This window comes from Dasypus novemcinctus, chromosome 21, assembly GCF_030445035.2.
Source record: "Dasypus novemcinctus isolate mDasNov1 chromosome 21, mDasNov1.1.hap2, whole genome shotgun sequence".
NCBI lineage: Eukaryota > Metazoa > Chordata > Mammalia > Cingulata > Dasypodidae > Dasypus > Dasypus novemcinctus.
In genome coordinates this window covers 81,061,782-81,085,384 of record NC_080693.1, presented here as the reverse complement: position 1 = coordinate 81,085,384, position 23,603 = coordinate 81,061,782, and the positions used below count along the sequence as shown (strand labels likewise).

The 23,603-nt window shown below is 46.9% G+C and overlaps 1 protein-coding gene and 1 long non-coding RNA gene across 3 annotated transcripts in view; one reads left to right on the top strand and one right to left on the bottom strand.

Moving 5' to 3' along the window:
• The window catches only part of LOC101415362 (uncharacterized), a 70,683-nt gene that overhangs the window by 19,642 nt on the left and 27,438 nt on the right, over window positions 1–23,603 (bottom strand). The gene's annotated exons all lie outside the window — the stretch shown is intronic.
• On the top strand, window positions 1,502–19,415 carry ST6GALNAC1 (ST6 N-acetylgalactosaminide alpha-2,6-sialyltransferase 1). 2 transcript variants are annotated; one of them, XM_071210824.1, is made up of 10 exons: window positions 1,502–1,820; window positions 12,542–12,589; window positions 14,916–15,675; window positions 16,493–16,598; window positions 16,826–16,997; window positions 17,211–17,349; window positions 17,602–17,705; window positions 17,887–17,976; window positions 18,058–18,157; window positions 18,413–19,415. In XM_071210824.1, exons 1-10 carry the CDS (start codon window positions 1,687–1,689, stop codon window positions 18,602–18,604), a joined length of 1,845 nt encoding a protein of 614 aa, XP_071066925.1. In that variant the 5' UTR covers window positions 1,502–1,686; the 3' UTR covers window positions 18,605–19,415. The 2 variants fall into 2 exon arrangements, with proteins under 2 accessions (XP_071066925.1, XP_004454516.2); XM_004454459.5 differs by having other exon boundaries at window positions 1,503–1,820; window positions 16,493–16,661.

Sequence of the window (23,603 nt, the reverse complement as noted above, 5' to 3'; positions counted from 1 at the left end):
GATTACTCACAGACGCTCCCAGGCATGTTCTTGCCTTTTTCATCCTCCCTGGGGAAGGTGGGGTAAGCATGTATTGGAGTGGGCCCTGGGTGAAGACCAAGGACTTTGGATACAGCACTGGAAGCTGTGCCGGAGGAGGGATACACGTGGCCTAAGCGATGTGATGCGAGAACTCAGGTCAGCAAACTTGAGAACTCTTCTCTTCTAAGCCGCACCGTTCCCACCTCTCCTGTTTGTGATAACCCACAGTACTTTATGGAGGACTGCTATTTGGAATTTTCTAATCATTCTACAACAGCCTTGCTATTGTTCCTCTGAATTACACATTTTTTTCTCAAACATTGTAGGCTTTTTCCATGTCAAAGCAGAAGTAACAATTTCTCAGAAGCTCTGAGGCAAGAAAGCAATTTCTGAGGTCAGTCAGACTCGGGGCGCACGCCAGCAGCTCCCTGTGTGATCTAGGGCAAGTTGCTTGGCTCCCAGAGGCGATGTTACATGGAGACAACAGTGCCCAGCTCCTGCTTGGGGATGAGGGTTCTGTGAAGCAGTCGTGGACTCGCTCTTCACTGCCGCAGGGGCTGAGATTCCAGAAGGAGCGGGGGCAGCAGGCGTGGCGAGGCCAGCGTGTGTGGGTGCCTGCCATGAGGCAGACCCTTTACATGGTGGTCTCCCGTTGTCATGCTAATCCCACGAGGCAGGTGCCGCTGCTTTTCCCACGCTATGGCTGAGCCTTCTGAGGCACAGGAAGGTGAACTCCCTCGTCCAAGGTCACAGGAGGAGGGGAGCAGATCACAGGACTCTGTGGGAAGTTTGCAAATGCACATTCTTTGCACCATATTCTGTTATGTGCACTTGTGCGATGGAACTTTGCTCTGTTAACTACCATTGCAAACTCCTGATACCTGGCGGCACATTGGAGTCACCTGGGGAGCTTTAAAAAACTCCTGCTGCCTGGACCTCACCCCAGTTCAGGGCAGAGCTGGACATTGGGGTTTTGGTTTTTGGTTTTCCTTTTAAGCTTTCCAGTTGATTCTGACGTGCCCCCAAGGCTGAGAGATACTGCTCTAAATACTTTGGAAATGAGATGTTCTTTCAGCTGGAAAACAACACACAGGGGCACGAATCACCAAAGCAGCCGAGCCTAGTTTGGACCCAGGTGGTCTGGCCTGGGCCCCCTAGCGGGGGGGTTCGGCGCCGCTCTCGAGCTGGGTGACCCACCACAGCCCCCGCCCGCGATGGCGTGGCCGTCTCGAGGGGAAATACAGCGAGGGGGTCAAACTTAAATGGAGCCCCTGTATTTAGGCTCCTGTAGCTCCTGCCCTTGCCCAGGGTCCCCCAAGGGTTTGAAACCCCATAAAAGAGAGGTTTTGTGTAAAGCATGTATGCTCCCCATAAAGTTCTACATTCAGAAATTGGCTTCAGAGACAAAGAAAAGGGAGGTAAACTTGTCTGAACAAAAGGAGTCTCCCTCCCTCCAGGCCACGCCACCCTGTAAGCCTTCATAAAGCAGCAAAGGCGGCTCCTCCTTTCCCTGGCAAAGACTGACACACTCAGCAGTCACCAGTTCTCTCCTTACGACAAAGGGTGTGCACTCCCTGGCCGGGAAACCCGAGCAGTGGAACTACCTGCTGTCTACATCAAAGCCCCAGGACATGTGGAAATCTTCTGTGGGGCCTCCCCACCACCATGAGGTCCTGCCTGCGGAGACTCTGTCACCTGGGCCGGACTGCCCAATGGCCCTTGCTTTTGGCGGTGCTGATCCTGGTCCTCTTCTCCTTCCTGCCCTCCTTCATTAAGGAGCCTAGCACCAGGCCTGCCAGGTAAGTGCCTGCCCTTGGACATTCCTCCCATCTCAGCGGAGGAGACTGAGAAACGGTAGCCCCGGGGAGGCTGGGGCAAGCCCAAGGAGCCTCTGTGTCCATGTAGGGTTGCCAGCGATCCGGAATGTTATCAGAAACCACAGGGAAGGAAGGTCAAAGGGAGGACATGGCAGCAGAGACGGAGGTGCCCGTGTGGCTGCACTAGAGAGGAAGTGGAGGCAGGAGCTTGAGAAGTATTGAACGGGTCTCCAGAGGCTGAGGCAGAAAGCAAAACTGTTTTCCCCTGTGGGGCTGTGAGTAATAAGAGCAGCTCAGGGTTAGCTCTCACATGTCAATTCCTATGTCCTAAAGAAAAAGATTTATCCAGAGTATTTCACTCATTTTCAAATCACACACACCCTGCAAAGTTTGTCAGTAAAATGCGAGATCTCCCACTTAGGGAGGCAGCTTAACTTCTGACTGATCTTTCCAGAGAGCCTTGCAGATCACTGCTCACAAAATGAACACGTCTCCAGCAGTGAGAGGACCCCTTTTTTTTCTTTTCTTATCTTTTTCCTATGATTTTGTTTTACTGCTCTTAAAATTTGAAAATAATAGCTGTTCTCATAAAGTTAAAAAAAACACCGAAAGGTGAAGCAAGAAGCAAGGGTCTCCTCACCTCACTCCTTAATACTTGACTGTTCGTATATTTGTTGTCTCATGATTGTCGCTAACATTTCTATGGCACTGTGGGCCAGGCGCTATTCTAAATGCTTTGCGTACATTAACTCATTTCATTCTCACTATTATGAGGCTGCTGAGACCCAGCCCAACATCACTGTGCCTCAAGTAAGGAGCAGGCTAGAATTTGAACCCAGGCCTTTTGATTCTACAGCCTGTGCTCATTACCTTTATGCTATACAAGTCCTTAAATCACACACACACACACCACTTCAGGCAATACATAGTGTTCCACAGGCTGACTTTTTCCATCAACACTGTCATGAACATCCTTCCACATTGGAACATACAGATTTGCGTCCTTCTTTTTAATAGCAGCAAAACAATTCTAGAATGGATATCATTGATTTAACCAGTTTTACCGATTGCCACTTGGGTTGACGCTCCTTTTTCATATACTTTTCTGTACTTGTGTAAGCAGCTCTGTAAGGCAGATTTCCAGAAGTGGAATTGACAAGACAATGGATATGTTCACATTAAATTGTTGATGGATACCATCAAACTGCCCTCTGGAAAGGCTACTGCAACCCTGGATATTGTCCATGTTTTTAAGGTTTATTCATCTGATAGGCCAAGGTGTGTTTCCTCTTTTTAATTTGCATCTCTCATTTTAAGGATCTTTCAAGTTTATGAATCATTTGCATTTTTTCTGTGAATCATCTGTTCATATATTTTTTGCTTTCTATTAAAATATTTTTGTATGTTTTTGTATAAATTTGTATTTTGTATTTTTGTAGAGATTTGTATAGATTTTTGTATATTTTTTGTATATTAGAGATTTTAACCCTTTTCTCTCATATATGTTAAAATACTTCAAATATTTTCTCCAGTTTGATTCTTGTTTCATTTTACTTTGTTTGGAGAGTCTTATGTCATACAGATAAAATCTGTCTTTCTTTTCCTTTATGATACCTAGATTTCATGGATGTTTTAGGAAAGCCTGTCCCACTCCAAGATTACACACATTTTCTATCACATTTTCTACTAATATCTTCATTTTTTTTGCTCTTTTAGGTTAGTTAACTCATCAGAAATCTATATTTTTGACAATGGTGTGAATATGAATTCTTATTTGTTCGAACTCTTGATTACAACTGATGAAAACTCAGTTCAATCTAGTTTAGGTCAGACCATGAGGAAGCAGAGCGGCTGGGAGGATGGCAGTCCTCCGGTGAAACCCTTGGGAAGGGGAGGGGCTGCGGGAGAATCCTGGGGAGCCTTTGTCTCCGGCTGCAGCAGGTGCGGCCTGTCCTGGAGCTAAGGAAGTAGACTGATAGCTGTTTTGGTCTAGAAATTTTTGAAGAAATGCCTGCGAGAAGTGTGGGCGCCCCACCGTCCCCTCCCAGGTCTTCCCAGCCCCGGGGTCTGTGGGAGAGTTGCTCCGCACTTCCTGCAGTTCTGTGGAGGGACCCGAGCCCTAGAACGGCTCCCTTAGCGGGTGGGGCTAAGTTAATGGAACAGCCAACCCAGGAAAGTGCTTAGGGACATGAAGACTGTCCAGCAGGGGACACACAGTTCCCAGGGGGGTGGTCATTTAAGTAGTACTAGACCTTGGAAAAGGAGGGGGTTTGTTCAGTGCCTGACCATGATTCTTGGGGTCCCTTCCCTCCCACTCCCCTAAGCTCCCCGAGCCCAGTCCCCCCCGGCAGCCAGGGTCTTAGCAGTAGCCTGGCCGAGCCAGGGAAAAGGAGAAGAGCCTTGAATCCTATAGGGCACTGGAGCTGGAGCTTGGATTATTGTGAATGTGTGTGTGTGTGTGTGTGTATGTGTATATGATCTTTCTTGTAATTTTTTTAGAATGGTTTTTAATAATTTAAAGAGGCTGTGATGTTATGGAAACTATCAAAGTTACTGTTAAGTGATAGGAAAGGGGGCACAAATTGAGGCGGCTCCATAAATCATGGACATAATTTAAATTCCAAAACAAATCAGAGAGACAGTGGGTGCTACGAGGGTAGAGAGATCCCTAGAGGAAAGGCTTCAGAGAGAACACAGCAGCTTGAGAGACAGGCATGGCTTAGATGAGTATTTAGAGAAATGCGGACGGTGCCAACAAGGAAGCAGACCTCAAATCAGTGTGTCATCCTTGCTGAGCTGCGGGAGGACACGACTGGCAGGAACAAAGGATTTACGTTGGGAGCAGAGGAAGGGCAGTGAAGAAGGGTGGGGCCAGGGGTGGCTGCAAAAGGCTTTGGGGCAGGGCGGTGGCCGCAGGAAAGCAGTGTTTTGTCCTAAAACCTTTAGTCTGTCAGAGCGCAGGGGATGAACTGGAGGGAGGAGGGGTCAAAGAGGACCCCCCAGAGGGCCTGGACAGCTTCCCCAAGCAGACTGTCCTGGCACAAAGGGAGAGGCTGGAGGGGGCAAGCGGAGGAGCGCAGTTGGAGGCGACTCTGACCATTGAAACAAGGTGAAGATCTGGCCAAAGATTGTAGCAGTGGGAATAGGAAGAGGAGGAAAACCGGAAGACCAAGGGATATTTTGAAGATGGCGGGTGGAGAGAGAGAAGCGAAAGGGACTGAATGTTAAGCTTTAGCGACTGGTAGGCTCTCACTTTTCCCCATTGTTGTGTGGGCAGAGGATGAGAGGTAAATCAGAAATTAAACCAAATCGTAAAATGCCAACTTCTATTGTTGACTATGGTTTATGAGAGCCATTATCAAGGTGGTTTTTGCACTTTGATGACATGTCATTATGACATATCTGACATGTCAGAGCTGCAGGAGAGTTCCAAATAATAACCTGTGCTCTAGCTTTTCATGTGTTATTTTTTGTTTTCACAATTGTTGTCCAAGCTTAGTAGTAGTATTTTTTTTTCAAAAATGAAGCCTATGAGGTTCAAAAAGGCTAAGTGTCTTGCCTAATTCCACCCAGCCAGGAAGTAGCAAACTGGAAATTTGAACTTATGGCACTTGGCTCCTGACTCTGAAGGGACTTAAACTCAAATGGAGAAGGTGGCTATATACAAAGTAAAATAATGTGTGTGACATTATTCTTAATAAATAACTGAAATAAAGTAAAATGTGACAAGTGCTATGGGAGCAAAAGGAAAAGATGAATTCCGAGCAGGGAAGATAAACATCAGAGCTGATGGCGTGTGCAGAAGGCCTTGAAAGTCGCGTCACACTTCAGCAGCTGAGGAAGCAGAGCACGCAATGGTGCGGAAATGGGAAAAAGCAGGAGACTGGTGGGCAGTCAAGTTCATGGGCACTGATATGGCTGCAGTATGTCAGGAACCGGTCTAAGAAGTTCATGGTTACTGATCCCATACCAAGCCATTTGGGCAGAAAGTATCATTGTTGTCACCAGCCCTTTTACAGATAAGAGAGCGAGGGAACTTGCTCAAGGAGACACTGGTCCTAGAGCTCACACCCAGTAGAGCTGGCGCCAGAGTCCACTCTGTCCACCGTGATACCAGGCTGAGGGCATCCGGCCCTCCGCCTCCCTCTTTCAGATCCATAATGACCTAGTGTCATTAACCCAGACTTGGTGGCGGGGCTGGTGCTCTGCTGAACTCTGAACTTCTTTTTGGTAGGAGCTGTCCTAGTTGTTTCATCTCCCTAGTACTTTGAGCAGGACACAGAAGAGGTGATTTATAAATGCTTGTTGATGAAAGAATGAATTAGATGCCTTAAATAACAGGTCAAAAAGTTTAAACTTTATTCAACTGCTATGAAAAATTTAGAGCAAGGGTGTAACTTGACTAAATGTGCGCTTGGTGCAGATTTCTCTGTCAAGGGATCCCTGGGTGGCGTGCCGGTAGGGAGGACGGTTCAGGCCAAGCAGTGGTTTCCAAGACCCTGAGCAGGCGCGTGTGCTGGGAGCGGGAACAGGAGGGAAAGGTGGGGACCCCGTAGAGCCGCTGGGCCAGACCGCCAGGGTAGGTGGGGACGTGGAGAGGAGGGATTTAAAGACTACTCTACTGGAGCGGATGTAGTTTAGAGGTTTGAGTGGCCTGCTTCCTGTGAACGAGACCCCAGGGAAACGTATTCTCTAAATAAAGATAATTCTAGTGATTCAAACCTACAGTATGGGCCACCTCTCCTACCATCTTAAGACAAACACAAATGCGTCAGCACTATTTGCCTGTAGCCTTGAAGCCTGCAATCCTTTTAGGTTTTCACCTCTGGGCATATGAACCCAGAGAGGCACTGGTGGGAAACATTAACCCCTGACCCAGTTGGACTAGCCTACAGCTGTAGAGCAAAGCACTTTTAACACACTGACCTGTAAAACCCTCACAACAATTTTGTAAGATAGGTATTAAATTTAACAGATGAGGAAACAGAGGCTCAAAGTTTCCATACCTAGCCCAAGATCACACAGCTTGTCAGGGCTGGACTAGAACTCAAATCAGCCTTCTTTCCACCCCAGTAATATGCTTCATTGCCCATTTGCCAGTGCCAAGAAATTAGTTTTCTCTCTGACTCAAGTTCAACACTTCCAACAACTTGAACATGGCCAGTGGAGCTCAAGAGGTTAAGTCATGGGTAGGTGGCCGATCTCCTGTGGCTGCCAACAAATGACCACAAAGCTGAAAACAACTGACATTTATTCTCTCGCAGCTGGGAGGTCAGGAGTCTGAAATCAAAGGGTTGACAGGGCCATAGTACCTCGCAGTCTCTAAAAGCAAACGCTTCCTTCCTCTCCCTGGGCTTGGGGCAGGACCGCACCTATTTCTGCCTCTGTCACCTGGCCTCCTTCCCTCCATGCCTGCTTCCTCTCCTCCTCCTATAAGCACACCAGGCACTGGACTTAGGGCCCACCCTAATCCGGTAGGATTCATCTTACTTACATCAGCAAAGACCCAATTTCTAAACGTGGTCCCATGACGAGGTTCCAGGTGAACATGGATTTAGGGGACACTAATTGACCTGGTACAGAAAGTGACGACTGCAACACACCGATGGGCTGCCCCTCGTGTCACCTTGCAGAAGACTGGGTCAGCTTGCGCCACTAGCTCCCTGTGTCTGCAGGAAGCAGAAACTATGAACACCTGACCCTGCAGGTGCTGTGGCTGCCGTGGCTGTGGATTCTGCATAGGTACTGGGGGAGCTGCTCCTGTGCCGGTGGAGCACAGGGGTAGATGTCCACTCTGTTTCCTTTCCTCTTTCTCTTTTCCCAATAGAAGACATTTTGGAGTGAAGGAGAGAATTATTTTTTCCCTAAAGCTCGTTATTTCAAAAACACTAGGTAGAAATGTCACGTGAACTTGGGATAACCGCTGAACCCCGTTTTATACCCAGGTGTGATTATCCCCACAGGAGATTCAGTAAAAATATAAAAATCAGCTCTGCTTTTACCAGCCTTGGCTTGGGAGTGAAATTTCCTAGCCACTGAGTCACAGACCTCTTTCTGTGTCTGTCATTCTTGATCTGTACCTGCCATTGTTTCGTTTAAACATTTCCTCACCTGGTTAGCTTGGTGCCACCCACCACCCTCTCCTCCTCAGCTGTCATGGCAGTACTCATACCCGGGGTCCAGAGCTCCCAGTGCTTGTGCATGTCTTCACTTATTCTAGGGACGGAAACTTCTAAATTTCAAGCCAGCATCGTCATGCCAGTCCACAGTGAGCTCAGCAAGGGGAGCAGCAACTCAGAGAAGGCTGTGACTCCTCTGTCCAGAAGCGAGCCTTGGGAAATTTGATTGGGCAGTGACTTACTCAGTTTTCCATCGAATTTTCTCTCTGCAGTTTCCATTATATACTACGCCCATTAAGACTTAACTGGTGCATCCAGTACCCATGTGGAATCTAAGCCCTCACTTGACATAGGTGTGCAATGGACACAACCAATCCAATGTCCACAGAGAAAATGTGGAATGGGTGTGGGAACGGTAGCCATGGGGGCTGCTGGGTGTGGGGAACGGGAGGAAGAGATGAGATGTGGAGGCGTTTTCGGGACGTGGAGTTTCCTGGATAGTGCTTCACGGACAATTACGGGACACTGTAGATCCCCCCAGGGCCCACTGGATGGAACGTGAGAGAGTCTGGGCTATGATGTGGACCATTGACTATGGGGTGCAGTGATGCTCAGAGATGAACTTACCAGGTGCAATGGATGTATCACGATGATGGGAGAGAGTGTTGCTGTGGGGGGAGTGGGGGGCGGGGGCGGTGGGGTTGAATGGGACCTCATATATTTTTTAAAATGTAATTAAAAATAATAATAATAAATAAATATTTAAAAAAAAAAAAAAGACTTAACTGGCTGGAAATAAAACAAACAAAACCAAAGCAAGCAATGGACCATAGTTAGTGGTAGTAGTCTGATGATATTATCTCATAATCAAATGTTCTACAATGGTGTGGTGTGTTGTTGAAGGGTGTTGTATGGGAATTCCACACATGTATGGTTGTTTTGTAAGTTCACAACTTCTGTAATAAAAAATATATATATATATATAAAGCAAACAAATGAACAAAACTGGCTTTGATGGGGTGGGGGGTGGCGGGGGAAGTAAGGAACATTGACTAGTAAGAAAATCCTGAATCTTCACTTTTCTCCAGCATACAAAGAGAATCAAAGCAACTGTGCAACTTCTATCCATCTAGGCAACTTGTAGATACATCTAAAGTTTCAATGTAAATTTCTAAAACATAAATCATTCTTTCACATGCAAAAAACTTTCAGGATTTCATAGGGGAAAGAAACTCCGAAGTTTGAAAAGAAAAGCACCACAGCTGGTTTCCATTTCAGATAGGACTAGAGACCTGAAGAGGTGATCAAGCACCTAAGGGTGGCTGGAAGAGCATCTCTCCAGTTCTGGGATCCACAGCCTACGGAAAGGGTTTTGGAAACCCTCCAGGCCGGAGCTAGCTAAGTAGGGTGCTGGTTGCAAGAGCCCCGTAAGGCAGAAGGGCTTCTTGGCAGGCAGGGAGGAAAGGCACTGTCACAGAGACCAGGGATTTGCTCCTCTTTTCAAAGAGAGGCTGAATGGAAGCCGGCAGGACCAAATGCAGAACCTGGAAGAAGAAAGCAGGTCCCAGCCCAGGGTTCAAAATGAAATGCAGGACTGAGCAGTAAAGGTGATGGCTGGGGTTGTTGAGCGAGAGTCAGGCAGCTCAAGAGGACGACTCGGGTGACCTGCCATTCACTCATGGCCAGGTACAACTGACCTGGAGCCTTTCCCAGTCTCTGGGCTATAGAATGCAGAAGTCCACATGCAAAATTATTTAGGGAATCAAAGAGGATTCTCAGCTGTTTTTTTATCCTCTATGAAATCATCTTCTATTTCTACTAGCTTTATTAGTGCCATTTGATTAGAGGGTATTGTCACCAAATTTCAGTTTTGGCACCCTCTTCAACATCCTGGTCAACTTCCTTTGCATTATCTGAGTACCATGTTCTTGGGAATTCACAGCTCTCTCACCGACTTCCTGCTGAAGACTGGGTGGGTTCACAGCAGTGGCGGTTCCTGGACTTTGAGCCTTTTGCCATTCCTTTACTTCCAGGCTCTCCTCAGTGATGTGTACTTAAGAATATCAAGGGAGGAGGGATGCCAGATAATTATTATTTTGTTTCATTTATTGAATAGAGCTGTATGATCCCTGTTAATGATAAACTTATTTTTAAGAGCAGGTGCAGCATTTTATAGTTTTATTTACTTCCCTAAACAGGTCAGAATTACAAAATTAAGCTGCTTTTTACTTGAGTATGATTGCGATGGATTTTTCCGTCCCTCTGGACTACTAGCCCTTAATAAAATAAAATTTTAAAAATCTTCCCTGTTCCTGACCACGGGGTATATGTTCAGGACTACACACAAGGTCTGAAATGCATTTGGCAGCTGGACACAGTTTGCACATTTGAATAAGGACATGCCTACATAAACACCCCATCCCTAGTAGTCACAGGTGCATTTAATTACAGGGAATTGAAATGAAACTTAATTACATAATTTTGTCACTACCTGCATCATTGCCAAGACTTCCTGTAAAAATTAAATGTCATTAATAAATCGTAGCCTCTGTAGGAACAATAGCCTTTCAGGGAATCACTGGACCACTCTTGCCTCTGGTCAGGATTCCAGAGAAGAGCCAAGAGGCTTAGCTGAGTAACAAGAGCTGTTCGCAGCTGGGCACATGCAAGTTTGGCGCTTAAGCTGAATTATCAGGTCAAAGAGGAATTGAGTAACCCTCCTTCTCTACCATCCCCACCCGCACAGCCCTCAAGCCTGTCTACCAAGTAAACATCGAAGGAAGAGATCAAGGACATATTCTTGACTAGTTCAGGTTTTCCACTCTGCACTAAGTGGTATTTTGTCATAATGGGTACTTTGGAGAGGTGTCTGCCCAGCTCATGGGCTAACAGCCCCCTCTTTCTCAAGAAACTGTCCTCCTCCCATGTGCAGGGTGAGCCCAGGATGCGTGTACTGTGTGACTCAGACCTCTGGCCCACTCCTAAGAATTAAGAATAGGGAGTAAAGAAAGTCAACAGCCAGTGGAGTGGTCATCTTCTATCACCATGTGGGCTGAAGGGCAGAGGAAGTTGTTTTGCCAGGAGGGAAAGAAGAGAGAAGAAACTAGATTCCAAGAGGAGCAGCTGTCAGCCCAGAGGCAAAGTCCTGGAGGGCAACTCTTGGTTCCGGCCCTTCTAGAGGCCAACCACTTCCTGCTCTTGGGTTCCATGAGACACCCAGTATCCTTAATTGAAAAAAGAATAAGGCCACCACAACATGGAGCCTAGAGTGTCTACAACTGGAAGCAGGAGGAGTGCATCCAGTACCCATATGGAATCTAAGCCCTCACTTGACATAGATGTGCAATGGACACAACCAATCCAATGTCCACAGAGAAAATGTGGAATGGGTGTGGAAACGGTAGCCATGGTGGCTGCTGGGTGTGGGGAACGGGAGGAAGAGATGAGATGTGGAGGCGTTTTCGGGACGTGGAGTTGTCCTGGATAGTGCTTCACGGACAATTACGGGACATTATAGATCCCCCCAGGGCCCACTGGATGGAACGTGAGAGAGTCTGGGCTATGATGTGGACCATTGACTATGGGGTGCAGTGATGCTCAGAGATGAACTTACCAGGTGCAATGGATGTATCACGATGATGGGAGAGAGTGTTGCTGTGGGGGGAGTGTGGGGCGGGGGCGGTGGGGTTGAATGGGACCTCATATTTTTCATAATGTAATTTTTTTAAAAAATAATAAATAAATAATTTTTTTTAAAAACCACTTTAAAAAAAAAAAAAAAGAAAAAAGAATAAGGGCTTGAAGGGTGTCCTTGTTAGTCACCTTTCCAGGATGCTCCACGGCCAGCTACCCCCTGACCTTTTTCTCCTTTCTGGGCTGAAATACCCCTCATCCAGTTGTTTCTTTGATTCATGTAACAAAGGCAGAGACCTTTTCTATATAAGGTCAGTTAAAAAGTGTCTGTGCCAATATCTGTAACAAAAATATGTTTTAAAAAAATAGTATGGGTTGGGGGAAAAATACACCAAATGTAAGATAAGGACTATAGTTGGTAATAATATTTTGACAATGCTCTTGCATAGTTTGTAACAAATGTTTCATAACAACGCAAAGAGTTGGTGGAGGGGTGATGTATGAGACCCCTGTGTGATGTTATATATGGTTATTTTGTAAGTTCACAATCTTTACACTTATTGTTTATGCATGTTATGAATGATATACTTCAATTAAAATTTTAAAAATTTTTTAAAAAAAAGCGTCTATGCCAAGGAGGAAAGGCCCCTGGGAGGTAAGGAGCAAGGACACCACTGCTGGCCCTTCCCCAACAACCCTAACAGAATTTAGATCATGGCTCAACTTCAAGATTAGATCAGAGAGTACCCTCCTTGAGAACCTGAGCAAATTCCCTGGGGCTGGAGGAAGGCAGGAAATACAGAATCAACCAAGAGGGGCAGCTAGGCCACAGCTCCAGGGAAGGGGCCTGCATAGGTGGGCATTTAACAAACGTTTGTTAAATGAAATGTTGACTGCTTTGCACATATTTTAAATTCTATTCTGCTTTTCTTTCTGTCCATTTCCTTTTAGGCTTGGAAAACCTTTAGAGAGCACTGATATGACCCAGCCACATGACAGGTATGGTAACCAGGGCTACATAAGAAGGATTTCTGCTTCTTAGGAGTTCATAATTTAAGAAAGAGATAGCATTGCTGAGAACAATATGACCCAACAACCATGGCTTATTCGATGGCTGGTCCAGCTGTAGCATCAACATTATAAAGGACATAGAGTTGGGTCAGGCCACACTTCTGCACCCCTCCACAATCACTCTTTCCCGGCACGTCTCCTAGTTATGACTTGACGTTTACTCGAGTGATTATTGGATGTCCCCTCTAGATCTCAGGCTCCATGGGAGGAGGGGTGCATCTGGTTTAGCAACTCACTGAGGCCCCAGACACAAGTTCAATGTCAAGCTCATAGGAGGTGCTCAATAAACGTGCTGGATAAACAAATGAATAAGAGATGAGGTGGGTGGTGGATGGAAGTCAAAGAAGGAACCAGAGGAGTTTGCTACTAGGACTGGATCTCCAGTTTGTATGTGAGAGATCAGGAATGTCTGAGAACAAAGGACCTCAATTTGGAGGTGAGAAGGGAGGGAGCATCTATGTGTTGAGGACCTGTTCTGTGCAGGGTGCTATGCACGGTTGATAACTGATGTTCATGGCAGACCTCTCTCTAAAGCAAAGGCAATGGCCCACTTTACATATCTAACAACTGAGAGTTGTGTTGGTTACCCCTACCCAGTCATACCTGCTAATTACTGGACAGGCTAGGACTCTCAGCCAGGTCTGTCATGCTCTTTTTCATGCTCTTTTTCAGTAAGTCTGTCATATGTAGCTTACAATAAGAATGGCACAGATGGACAGAGGGACAAGTAGGACCAAAGGTGTTAGGGCAGAGGAGGGAGCTGGCGTTAAGAACCCCTGGAAATCCATCTGGCTAGTGCCTAGGACCAGTAGATTCTTTTTCCTGAGGATTCCAGGAATCCCCCCAAAAAACCTGTTTCACACAGGGACTCCACCATGAGATCCAGGTAAAGAACCATGCAGAGCAGAGGATCCAAGCTCTTCTTGGTAGAATACCTGATATTAAGTTGCACAAATTAGGTGATGCTTCTGACAGCCTCACATAAAAGTAGAAAAGAAAAGGAAAAGAAACTAAATTCAATGGCTGGACCCCAAAAAGATTTGAGTGCTGGAAGGCAGACCAATCACCTTGAATCTTTCCTGTACTGCTGCTAGCAAAAGTGTTCTAGAAAGGAAACCCAACTGCATCCTCCACTCCCTCCCCATCTCCCCCTTGAGAAATGAATTAGTTGCTCCTTCTGGACAAGAGCTAAAGTCTAAACTCCTTAGTCTGACCTATACTGCAAACCTGCCTGCCTGAATGGGTTTGCCTCCTGCCCCACAGCGCCCATGCCCACACCACGTGCTTTGTAAATACTGAACAGCCCCGACACTCTGTGTGTTCCCACGCTCCTGGACCTGAATGTGCCTCTTCCTCACTCCTAAACTTCTTTTAAGGAGAAGCTCCTCCAGGAAGCCTGCCTTCCTCACTTCCACTGCGGACACAGACCCCTTCCTTCCCTCAAGCTCCCACCAATCTCACACTTCCTCAGCCCAGGGTGACCCATGTTTTGCTGCACTGTAATTACGTGTTCACATGACTGACCCCACACTATAGATTCTGTTGCTTATGGCCGGGAAGCACGCCTCTTCATCTGTGATCCCCAGGATCTAACAGGAGACGTGACAAACAGAGTGGGCTGTCAACAAATATTTGAATACACGTGTATATTTTTTCCTAGCAATACCAACAAGTAAGGGTTTGTTTTTAAGGAAGTTTTGACTCATGATAGCATTTGAAGTAAATCACTAAGGCAGCTCTTTCAAAAGCAAAATTGGCAGTTGCAGGTCTTGACATGAATGTGTCTTTTTCACTTCCTTATAAAGAAGGTTACCTTTATAACCTACAATTCATCTAAAAAAAAGAGAGAGAGAGAGAGAGAGAGAGTCAACCTAGTCAGATCGATAGTACGTGACAGGACCAGGGTCACAAATGCTTGTTCTAGAACTCACAATCTGGAATGACAGTGTGTGTGCCAGGAGCCACATGGGGGCAAGCACAGGAAGCAAGGTGGAGCATTGGCAAGCATTTCATCTCCCATCTTAGCACCCTGTAGTGGCATCTCAAACTCCATGCTATTGCCAAGCCTCCTTTATTGGTCAGAGGTTAAGTTTCCAAACCCTTTGCCAGAGGCAGTAGTAGTGAATGATGATACCCCTCTCCTTCACCCCCTATGGAAACTGGTTTGAAGTCTGCCTATGACACAAGAGAAAATACTAGAACAAATAAAGCCTTCTGGCCTGTTTTCACAATCAAAAGTTGTCTTTGTCCCTAGGTATCAAGATATAGTGAAATTTAAAGAAAGGTCTCCAGGGTCACTACAAAAGGCTAACTTCCAGACACTGGGAAGGAGGATAACTGCCCATGTAGAGTCCCTGCGAGGGAACAGTACACCTGACATGTGGTTCAAGACCACTACCCTCACTGCCAGAGAGCACAGGACAGCAAAGACCAAGTGGTCCTCGACAGTAGAGGCACCGGCAGAGGGGCAGGGCCAAGTGACCACCACAGCAAAGACAATGCTGCCAGAGAGTCGGGAAAAGGAGAAAATCAGGGTGGAGATGCTGTCACCAACAAGTCAAGGCAAGGGGGTGACCACTGTCAGGACAGAGGCCCTGTCCCTGAAGACAAGCCAAGGAAGGGGGACCCAAAACAAGAAGCTGACAACCAAAAGGACAGAGTTAACGAGGCATCAGGACAACAGAGAGACCTCAGCAAAGCCACTCACTCCAAAGAGTCAGGACAAGATGGTGGCCACCACAGGAACGGTGTCACTGGGACGTAGGAAGGAAGAAACGACTCCAGCAGCCGTCCAGGAAAAGAGAACCTCCATCGAGACCAAAACAAAAGCCAAAGCCAAAGTGAAGGTGGAGGCTCAAACACCCAAGCAGAAAGCTCAGGCCACCCCTCCTTCTACCCCTTTCCAGAGACCCACCACACCAGGAGTCCAGAAACTGAAGGCCATCAACTTCAAGTCTGAGCCCCGGTGGGACTTTGAGGAAAACTATAGCTTAGAAGTGGGGGGCCTACAGACGGTGAGTTTTTGTCACCCCTTCCCCCCAGCCTGTCACCTACCTGCTCTCAAGCCCCTCCACCATGTCTCCACCTCCAGGCACCACTTCTTGGCTTTGCCTCATCCCATCCCATGCTCAGCCCTACACTGCTTTTGTCCCATCCTTCTTTCCCCTGGTGGCCATAATGAGGAAGAAGAGGGGGCATTCAAAAAAAGAAAAAAATTTATAGGTATCCAGTACATTTAATGGAGAAAGAAAAACAAAAAACAAAAAGAGTGGGCAGGCCCCCAAATCCTGGCCAGCACATACAGGAAAGAGGGAAGGGTCCTGTCCTGGGTCTACCCAGAGCCCCTAAAAAAGGCCTGGAGAAGCCGCAAGTGGGATGAGAGAATGTGACCTGCTCCGGGGCTTGATGCTTGAATCCTACCCTCGGGGTGGTTGAGGGGCAGGGACTAACAGACAGGAGCACCCAGCCTGGGGCCCAGCCCGAAGCCCTAGGAATCCTTGCCTTCACTGCAGAGCCAATTCCACAAGATTTACTCTCTTGCAAACTCTAGAAAACCAGCCTGAGCCAATATCCACACACACAGTCCTCCCTATGCTCCCTCCACAAGGAGGAGAGAGTATCCAAAATAAGTACATTTACACACGTTTGCCCCCTTGCACACCCCACTGCACACGGAAGCACAGCACATTCGCAGGGTATTCTGTTCCTCGCACAGGGCAGCAGACTTGAGAATAGGATGGAGAAGATGGCAGGGTCTGCTTTCTGTGCCCCCGGCCCTGGTCCATGGCCTCCTGGGTCTCTCCCAGCCTGACTCCGTCCTCCTGCATACAGACCTGCCCCAACTCCGTGAAGGTCAAGGCCTCCAAGTCACAGTGGCTCCAGAACCGCTTTCTGCCCAACCTCACCCTCTTCCTGGACTCCAAACACTTCAACCAGAGTGAGTGGGACCGCCTGGAACACTTTGCACCACCCTTTGGCTTCATGGAGCTCAACTACTCTAGTGAGTTCTTGCCCCCGGGGAAGGCACATGTGTTCTAGAGGAGGACAGCTGGCTTTTGTCTCCGGTCTGCCCCTTCCCTGGGGGGCCACCAGAGTTGGGAAATATGATGGGCAGGGCTCCGGGTCCCTTCCAGAGCTCTAGGAGAGACCTCTCCCCTATTCCAGTGGTGGAGAAGGTCGTGACCCAGTTCCCTCCAGTACCCCAGCAGCAGCTGCTCCTGGCCAGCCTCCCTGCTGGGTCCCCCAAGTGTGTCAGCTGTGCTGTGGTGGGCAACGGCGGCATCCTGAACAACTCCCGAATGGGCCAGGAGATAGACAGCCATGACTACGTGTTCAGGTGAGCTGCCCCAGGCAAGCTCCCCTCCCCAGCCCGTGCCTGCACACCTGGACACGCCATGCCTCCACTGCCTGGAGCTGGAAGGTGGAACTCCCAGAGGTTGTCAGCATTCAACTGCTGCCTCCCCCATTCGGCCTCCCTGTCCTCACCCCAGCCCCCCGTGGCTCCCTCCTCTGCTCACAGGCCATGTCTGATTTTGTCTTTCTGGGCTAGACTGAGCGGAGCTGTCATTAAAGGCTATGAGCAGGACGTGGGCACTCGGACGTCCTTCTACGGCTTCACTGCCTTCTCCCTGACCCAGTCACTGCTTATATTGGGCCATCGGGGTTTCCAACATGTGCCTCTGGGCAAGGTGAGCAAAGGGGAATGGGCCTGGTCACATGGAGACTCTGGGAAAGGGAGTGCACAGGTGAGGACAGGAGAGGGGCACCTTGTGTGTGTGGTCTGTGGCTGGTCCCGGCTGTGCTCATGAGGGGGCGAGGGCAGGAAGGACAGCCAGGCCAGGCCAGAGAAGAGGAAGTGGGCAGCCTAGAGCCCGAGCTGGGCCCCTCCACCCCGTGGTCCTGAAGGTGGTCCTCCAGGACCCTCTGTCCTTGATCCTTAGGACATCCGCTACCTGCACTTCCTGGAAGGCGCCCGGGACTTTGATTGGCTGGAAGCTCTGCTTCTGAATCAGACTATGAAGAGAAAGAGCCTTTTCTGGTTCAGGTACCCACCACCCCACCCTTAGTGAGCTGCATAGGGAGGGCTGTGATGGGTGGGACAGGTAGGAAAAGCCTCAGCTATCAGCTGGAGGTAGGGGACTTTACTAGTCATGCCCTGGCCCTGACTCGGTCCACGCGAGGGACGGACAGAGGAGTGAGCCTGAACGACCCATTCCTGACCACAGGCAAAGGCCCCAGGAAGCTTTTCGGGAAGCCTTGCAAATGGACAGATACCTGTTGCTGCACCCAGACTTGCTCCGGTACTTGAAAAACAGGTGAGAGCAGAAAGCACGTGGTGGGGCCAGGCCCCTGTCAGCCTTGCCATCTCCTGACAGCTGGGGTCTCTGTATCCCCAGGTTTCTGAGGTCTAAGAACCTGGACACTACACACTGGAGACTATACCGCCCCACCACTGGGGCCCTCCTGCTGCTGACTGCCCTTCAGCTCTGTGACCAGGTAAGGCTCTGCTGCAGGAGCAGCGGTACCTGGAGAAACAGCTCTAGGACTAGTCCTCGTGTGCTCAGCATAGGACAATGGCTAGGCGGTACGCTACCCCTGGGGCAGGGAGTGGTGGTGAGTGTGGGTGCATGCATATGCACCTAGGGGACTTGCACCCAGACCCCTATGGGTGGAGCCAGGACAAAGGGAGTTACCCCAAGAGAAGCCTGGGAGTCAACTCGCTGGCCCTGTGTCTCCTCCAACCTCACGCAGGTGAGTGCCTATGGCTTTATCACTGAGGGCCACGAGCGCTTCTCGGATCACTACTATGATAAGACGTGGAAACCAGTGGTCTTTTACATAAACCATGACTTCAAGTTAGAGAGAGCCCTCTGGAAGCAGCTGCACCAGGAAGGTATGATTCGGCTGTACCAGCGCCCTGTAAATCCCAAAGCAAAGACCTGACCTGACCCTGGGCTGCAGCCATCTCTTCAACATTCCAAGGAACAGGATGTGGCAGGATTCTTGGGACTCTACTACCATTTTCCCAGGACTGGACCAAGCGCCACGCCCCACAATGCCCAAGTCTCTGTGGGAACACGTGCATGTGGGAGGAGACTCAGGCAAGACTGCCAGCGATGGATTCTTTTCCTTTGGAAAGTTGCTGTAGGTTCTGACGGAGATTCCTGAGACCAGGGATTTCAACTCAGTGAGGTGATATGTGATCAATACCACAAACCTCCGCTGAAAAGCAGTCTAAAAGCTACTTGGTACAGTGGAAAGAACTGAACATGTGGGGACAGATAGGTTTGGCTTTGAATTCCAGATCTTCTACTTACTTGTGATGAAATCTCAAGGGCATTACTTAATTTTGCTATAGACTGTCTAAAGATCCCTTCCAGGGGCTATCTGATTCTAGAGAGATCTCCTTTCAATTGTTTTTAGGTTATTTTGCAACTCTGTGGGTTGTAGAAAACTGAGAACAATACAAATGATTCTTGTCTGTGAGGATGCAAATCAATTTTGTACAATGAAGATGCAATTAATAATTACCCTGTGGGCAGTGACCAGTTTTGCATCTATCAACAAATTCATCTTAGCATTCCTGATTACCTACTTGTATGTGTCTTTGGATTCACCTTTGAGCCAGATTTTTTTACATCTTATTGGTTCCTCCACTAGTTAATAAGTTAAATAAAATCTTTGACATGTGTCCATTTTATATGTGTATGAGCATCATGATTTTACCTATTAAAGAAATCATCCTTGAACATTTCTTTAGGCCTCAGTTTTCTGATCTGTAACAGTATCAGCTTCACAAGGTTATTGAAAAGATTTTTTAAATCACTGTATTAAAAAGTCTGGCACACATTAGGAATTCGTTTTCCTTTCCCTTTCATTCTTTTATCCTTCCAGCAACATGTTTCTCAGACCCCAGGATTAGAATTGGAGCTAGATCAATATCTTTTGAGCTCTATCAGGGTTTAGATTCTGGAGCCCAGAAGGCCTTGTAAGATCCTAAACAGATTAAGAGTCCTCCGTTGAGGTGGTGGAAGGCAAAAAACCCCAAAAATCTCCCTTCTAGATTCATGCTCAGGGTTCTAGGGCTAATTAAGACCAATAAGGGGAAGTGGATGAGGCTCAAGCAGTTGGGCTCCCATTTACCATATAGGAGGTCCAGGGTTCAATGCCCAGGACCTCCTGGTGAAGGCAGGCCGGCCCATTTGGCCAGCTGGCCCATGCAGAATGCTGGCCTGTGCAAGTGCTACCTGTGCAGAGCACTGCCCCACACACAAGTGCTGCCTGGTGCAGGAACGCTGGCCCACGTGGAGAGCTGGCACAGCCAGATGACACAACAAAAAGAGACAGAGAAGAGATAATAAGACATGCAGCAGATAAGGGAACCGAGGAGGCCTAAGAGAATGATCACCTCTGTCCCACTCTGGAAGGTGCCAGGATGGGTTCCCCAAGCCGCCTAATGAGAATAGAAGCAGACACAGAACAAACAATGAATGGACAATTTTATGATATTATGATGTTGACGCATCCTTTCCAAGAACAAAGGGGTGGGGGGTGCGGGGGGCGGATAAATCACCCTTAAAAACAAAAGACCAATAGGTGCCGGCTCTGCTCGGCTCAAAGGGGGCGCAGTTCCAGCCTGGGGCAGCAGGCGGCAGCATCTCGTGCCCCTGGCTCCCTCGGGTCCCTACCCTTCTGGGTGGGAGGAAGTGGCCCGACCCCTGCCTGGCCCCGGGGGCCTCCGCCTCTGACCGCCTCTGAGGCAGGAGCCTCCCCAAGCAGGAGCCGGTTTCACGGGACAAAAAGGCCCTCGCCTGCTCTGGGCCGGCGAACCCGACGGACAGAGAGAGGCCAACAGAGTGGGCGACTGCGGGGTGCGTCGGGACGCGGGGGAAGGTCGCACAGCGGCCCCCTCCTCCAGCCGCCCCGCGCGGGCAAGTCCCCCTTCCCAGAGCCCGGGCCTGGCGGGCATGGGCCTGCGGTTAGGCTGGGTTTAAAATGGAATAAAACTGTTGGGCTAACTCACTCAAGAGGTATAACCCATGGAATTAGGAAAAAGAAATCAATTAGAGGCATTAGAATTAGAATTAGAAGAAAAAAAAAATAGTAGAACTATCTCTATGTTATTATAATAATTATTATTGAAGAAATGAAAATGCTCTAATATTGAAGTGATGAATGCACAACTATGCGATTATACCAAATACCATTGAATGTACACTTTGGATGAATTGTATGCTTTATTAATATGTATCAATAAAATTGATTTGTTTAAAACCTGTATTTGCAGGTGCTGTGATGGTCTATGAGATAATACTATATACGCTATGGATATAGAATATGGGAAATGATAGTATAGTATATATAGTATATTTTAGAATATACTATATATCCTATAGTCTATTATATGATAATTTCAACTGAATAAAAGAATTCATAAGGCAGCAAGATATAAAATTAACATACAGAAATCACTAGCCTTCACAAATGATAACAATAACCAGGAAGAGTATATAATGGTAGACAAAACTCACTTAACAGCAGCAACAAAGAAGATAAAATACTTGACAATAAATTTAACCAGAAATGTTCAAAATCTATAAGGAAAGCTCCGAAACACTCCTGAAAGACACAACAATAAATATGAACAAATGGTGACACATCTTTTGTTCTTGGAAAGGATGTGTCAACATCATAAAATTGTCAGTTCTCCCCAAGTTAATGTATAAATTTAATTTGCAATCCCAATAAAAATAACAACACTTTTTTTCCCCTAGAGCTAAACAAATTGATACCAAAATTAATATGGAAAAAATAAACATGTAAAAATAGCTAGGAAACTGAAAATAAAGAAAAGCTATGAGGGAGGGTCTAGTGCTTGACCAGATATTAAAGCATACTATAGAGGGAGTGGATGTGGCTTGAGTAGTTGGGCACCTGCCTCCTACATGGGAGGTCCTGCGTTTGGTTCCCATGCCTCCTAAAGAAGGAGAAAACAATGAGCAGACTCAAATGAGAGGCCATCGAGCAAAAATGAGAAGACAATGAGCAAAAACAACAAGCAGACAACGAGCAGACAGCAAGTAAAAGAACAAACGAGCAGGGGGCAGATGTGGCTCAAGCAGTTGGGCGCCACCTCCCCACATGGGAGGTCCTGGGTTTGGTTCTGGTCCCTCCTAAAGAAGGAGCAGACAGACAACAAGCAAAAACAACTAGCAAGGGAGCCATCTGGGGGAGGGGGAGGATATATACAGAAATCACTGGGTTAAAGTAGACTTTGTGATTAATAGTGTCCAAATAGCCAGGCAGCCACTTGGAAAGAGAAAAACTAGATCCGTGATGCTTACAATGCTGAAGAATAAACTCCAAATGAGGCAGAGATCAAAATGTAAATAATGAAATAAGAGCACTACAGATTCATGGGGGCTATCTCTTTGACTTGAGTGTGGCAAAAACTTTTCTAACTATGACCCAAGATCCAGAGGCAACAAAAGATTGATAAATTTTTAAATTTATGAATAATAGAAATAATAATGCCATATGACCCAGCTATTCCACTTCTAGGTATATATCCAAGAACATGAAAAGAGGGTCTCGAACAGATATTTGTACACCAGTGCTCACAACAGCATTCTCTGTGGTAACCGAAAAGTGGAAACAACTCATGTCCATCAACTAATGAATGGATAAACCATCTGTGGTACATTCACACAGTGGAATATTATTTGGCCATAAAAAATAATGAAGTTATAAGACATGCTGCAGATAAGTGGCTGTGGCTCACACAATTGAGCTCCCGTTTACTATATGGAGGACCTGGGTTCAATCCCTGGGACCTCCTGATAAAAAAAAGAAAAAAGGTATGGCCAGGGGCAGGCCCCCTAGCCACCAAGCGACGCACTTAAAAGGGGATGACGCAACCAAATAAAAATAATAATAATAATAAGACATGCTACAACACGAAGAACCTCAAAAGCATTATGCTCAGTGAAATAAGCCAGACACATAAGGACAAATGTTGCATGATGTCACTTGAGAGATGTCTAGAATAGCCAATAGGCAGAGACAGAAAGTAGGTTAGAGGTTCCCAGAGGAAAGAGGAAAGGGGGAGAAGGGGGAGTGAATGTTCGGTGGATATGGAGTGTAAGTAAATAAAAAATAAGAAAATTAAATTTATAAAATAAAAATACTTAAGAAAATTATTGTACTGTCAGTAGGAAATAAAAAAATAGATTCAAAATATTATCAGCAGGCTCACATAAAATTCATGTCTTTCTGAATGCCTAGTTTTTATGGGTTTAGGGCAAAGATTTTAGGTAGGATTAGGTAGCACCAAACAATACCACTGTGATCAAAATCCGCCCAATCCCTAATCACATTTTAACAGCGCTGCAGTATTAGTGAAGGGGGTGGACTCTGCCGCCAGGCTGCCGGGCACCAATCTCAGCGCTTTCACTTAGTAGCTATGTGAACTTTGGTGAATGGCCTAGTCTCTGGACCCAGTTTTCTCCTCTTTAATAGCAAGATAATATTAATAACTAGCTCACAAGATTGCTCGGAGGAATGAATGTGTCAATACACGCAAAACACAGAAATGCTTGGTACCTGTAAGGGTAAAAAAAAATCTAATTATTATCACGACAGATATTGGTGACCCCGACTAGTAAACTGCAAATTAATCACAGGATCAAACAGATAAGGAAAGTAGATGGTAGGCAGCATCATTAAAATTGAGTTCACATATTTCATCCCTTGAAAAAACATCATCATCATAATAATAAAATTTTGCATGACAAAAAACACCACAAGGCCAAAAGACAAAAAACTAAGAGAAAATATTTGCCACATATCAAAGGTCTAATATTTCTAATACATAAAATACCAAAAAACGGAGAGAAATAAAACCAGAAATCTAATAGAAAAATGGGCAAAAAACATGAACAGG

Excerpts from the sequence above, each read along its gene's own strand:
- ST6GALNAC1 (XM_004454459.5), top strand. The coding sequence starts at position 1,687 with ATGAGGTCCTGCCTGCGGAGACTCTGTCACCTGGGCCGGACTGCCCAA. Across the intron at positions 16,662-16,825 it reads CATGGAGCTCAACTACTCTA|TGGTGGAGAAGGTCGTGACC; the intron begins GTGAGTTCTTGC and ends CCCCTATTCCAG. Across the intron at positions 16,998-17,210 it reads AGCCATGACTACGTGTTCAG|ACTGAGCGGAGCTGTCATTA; the intron begins GTGAGCTGCCCC and ends TTTCTGGGCTAG.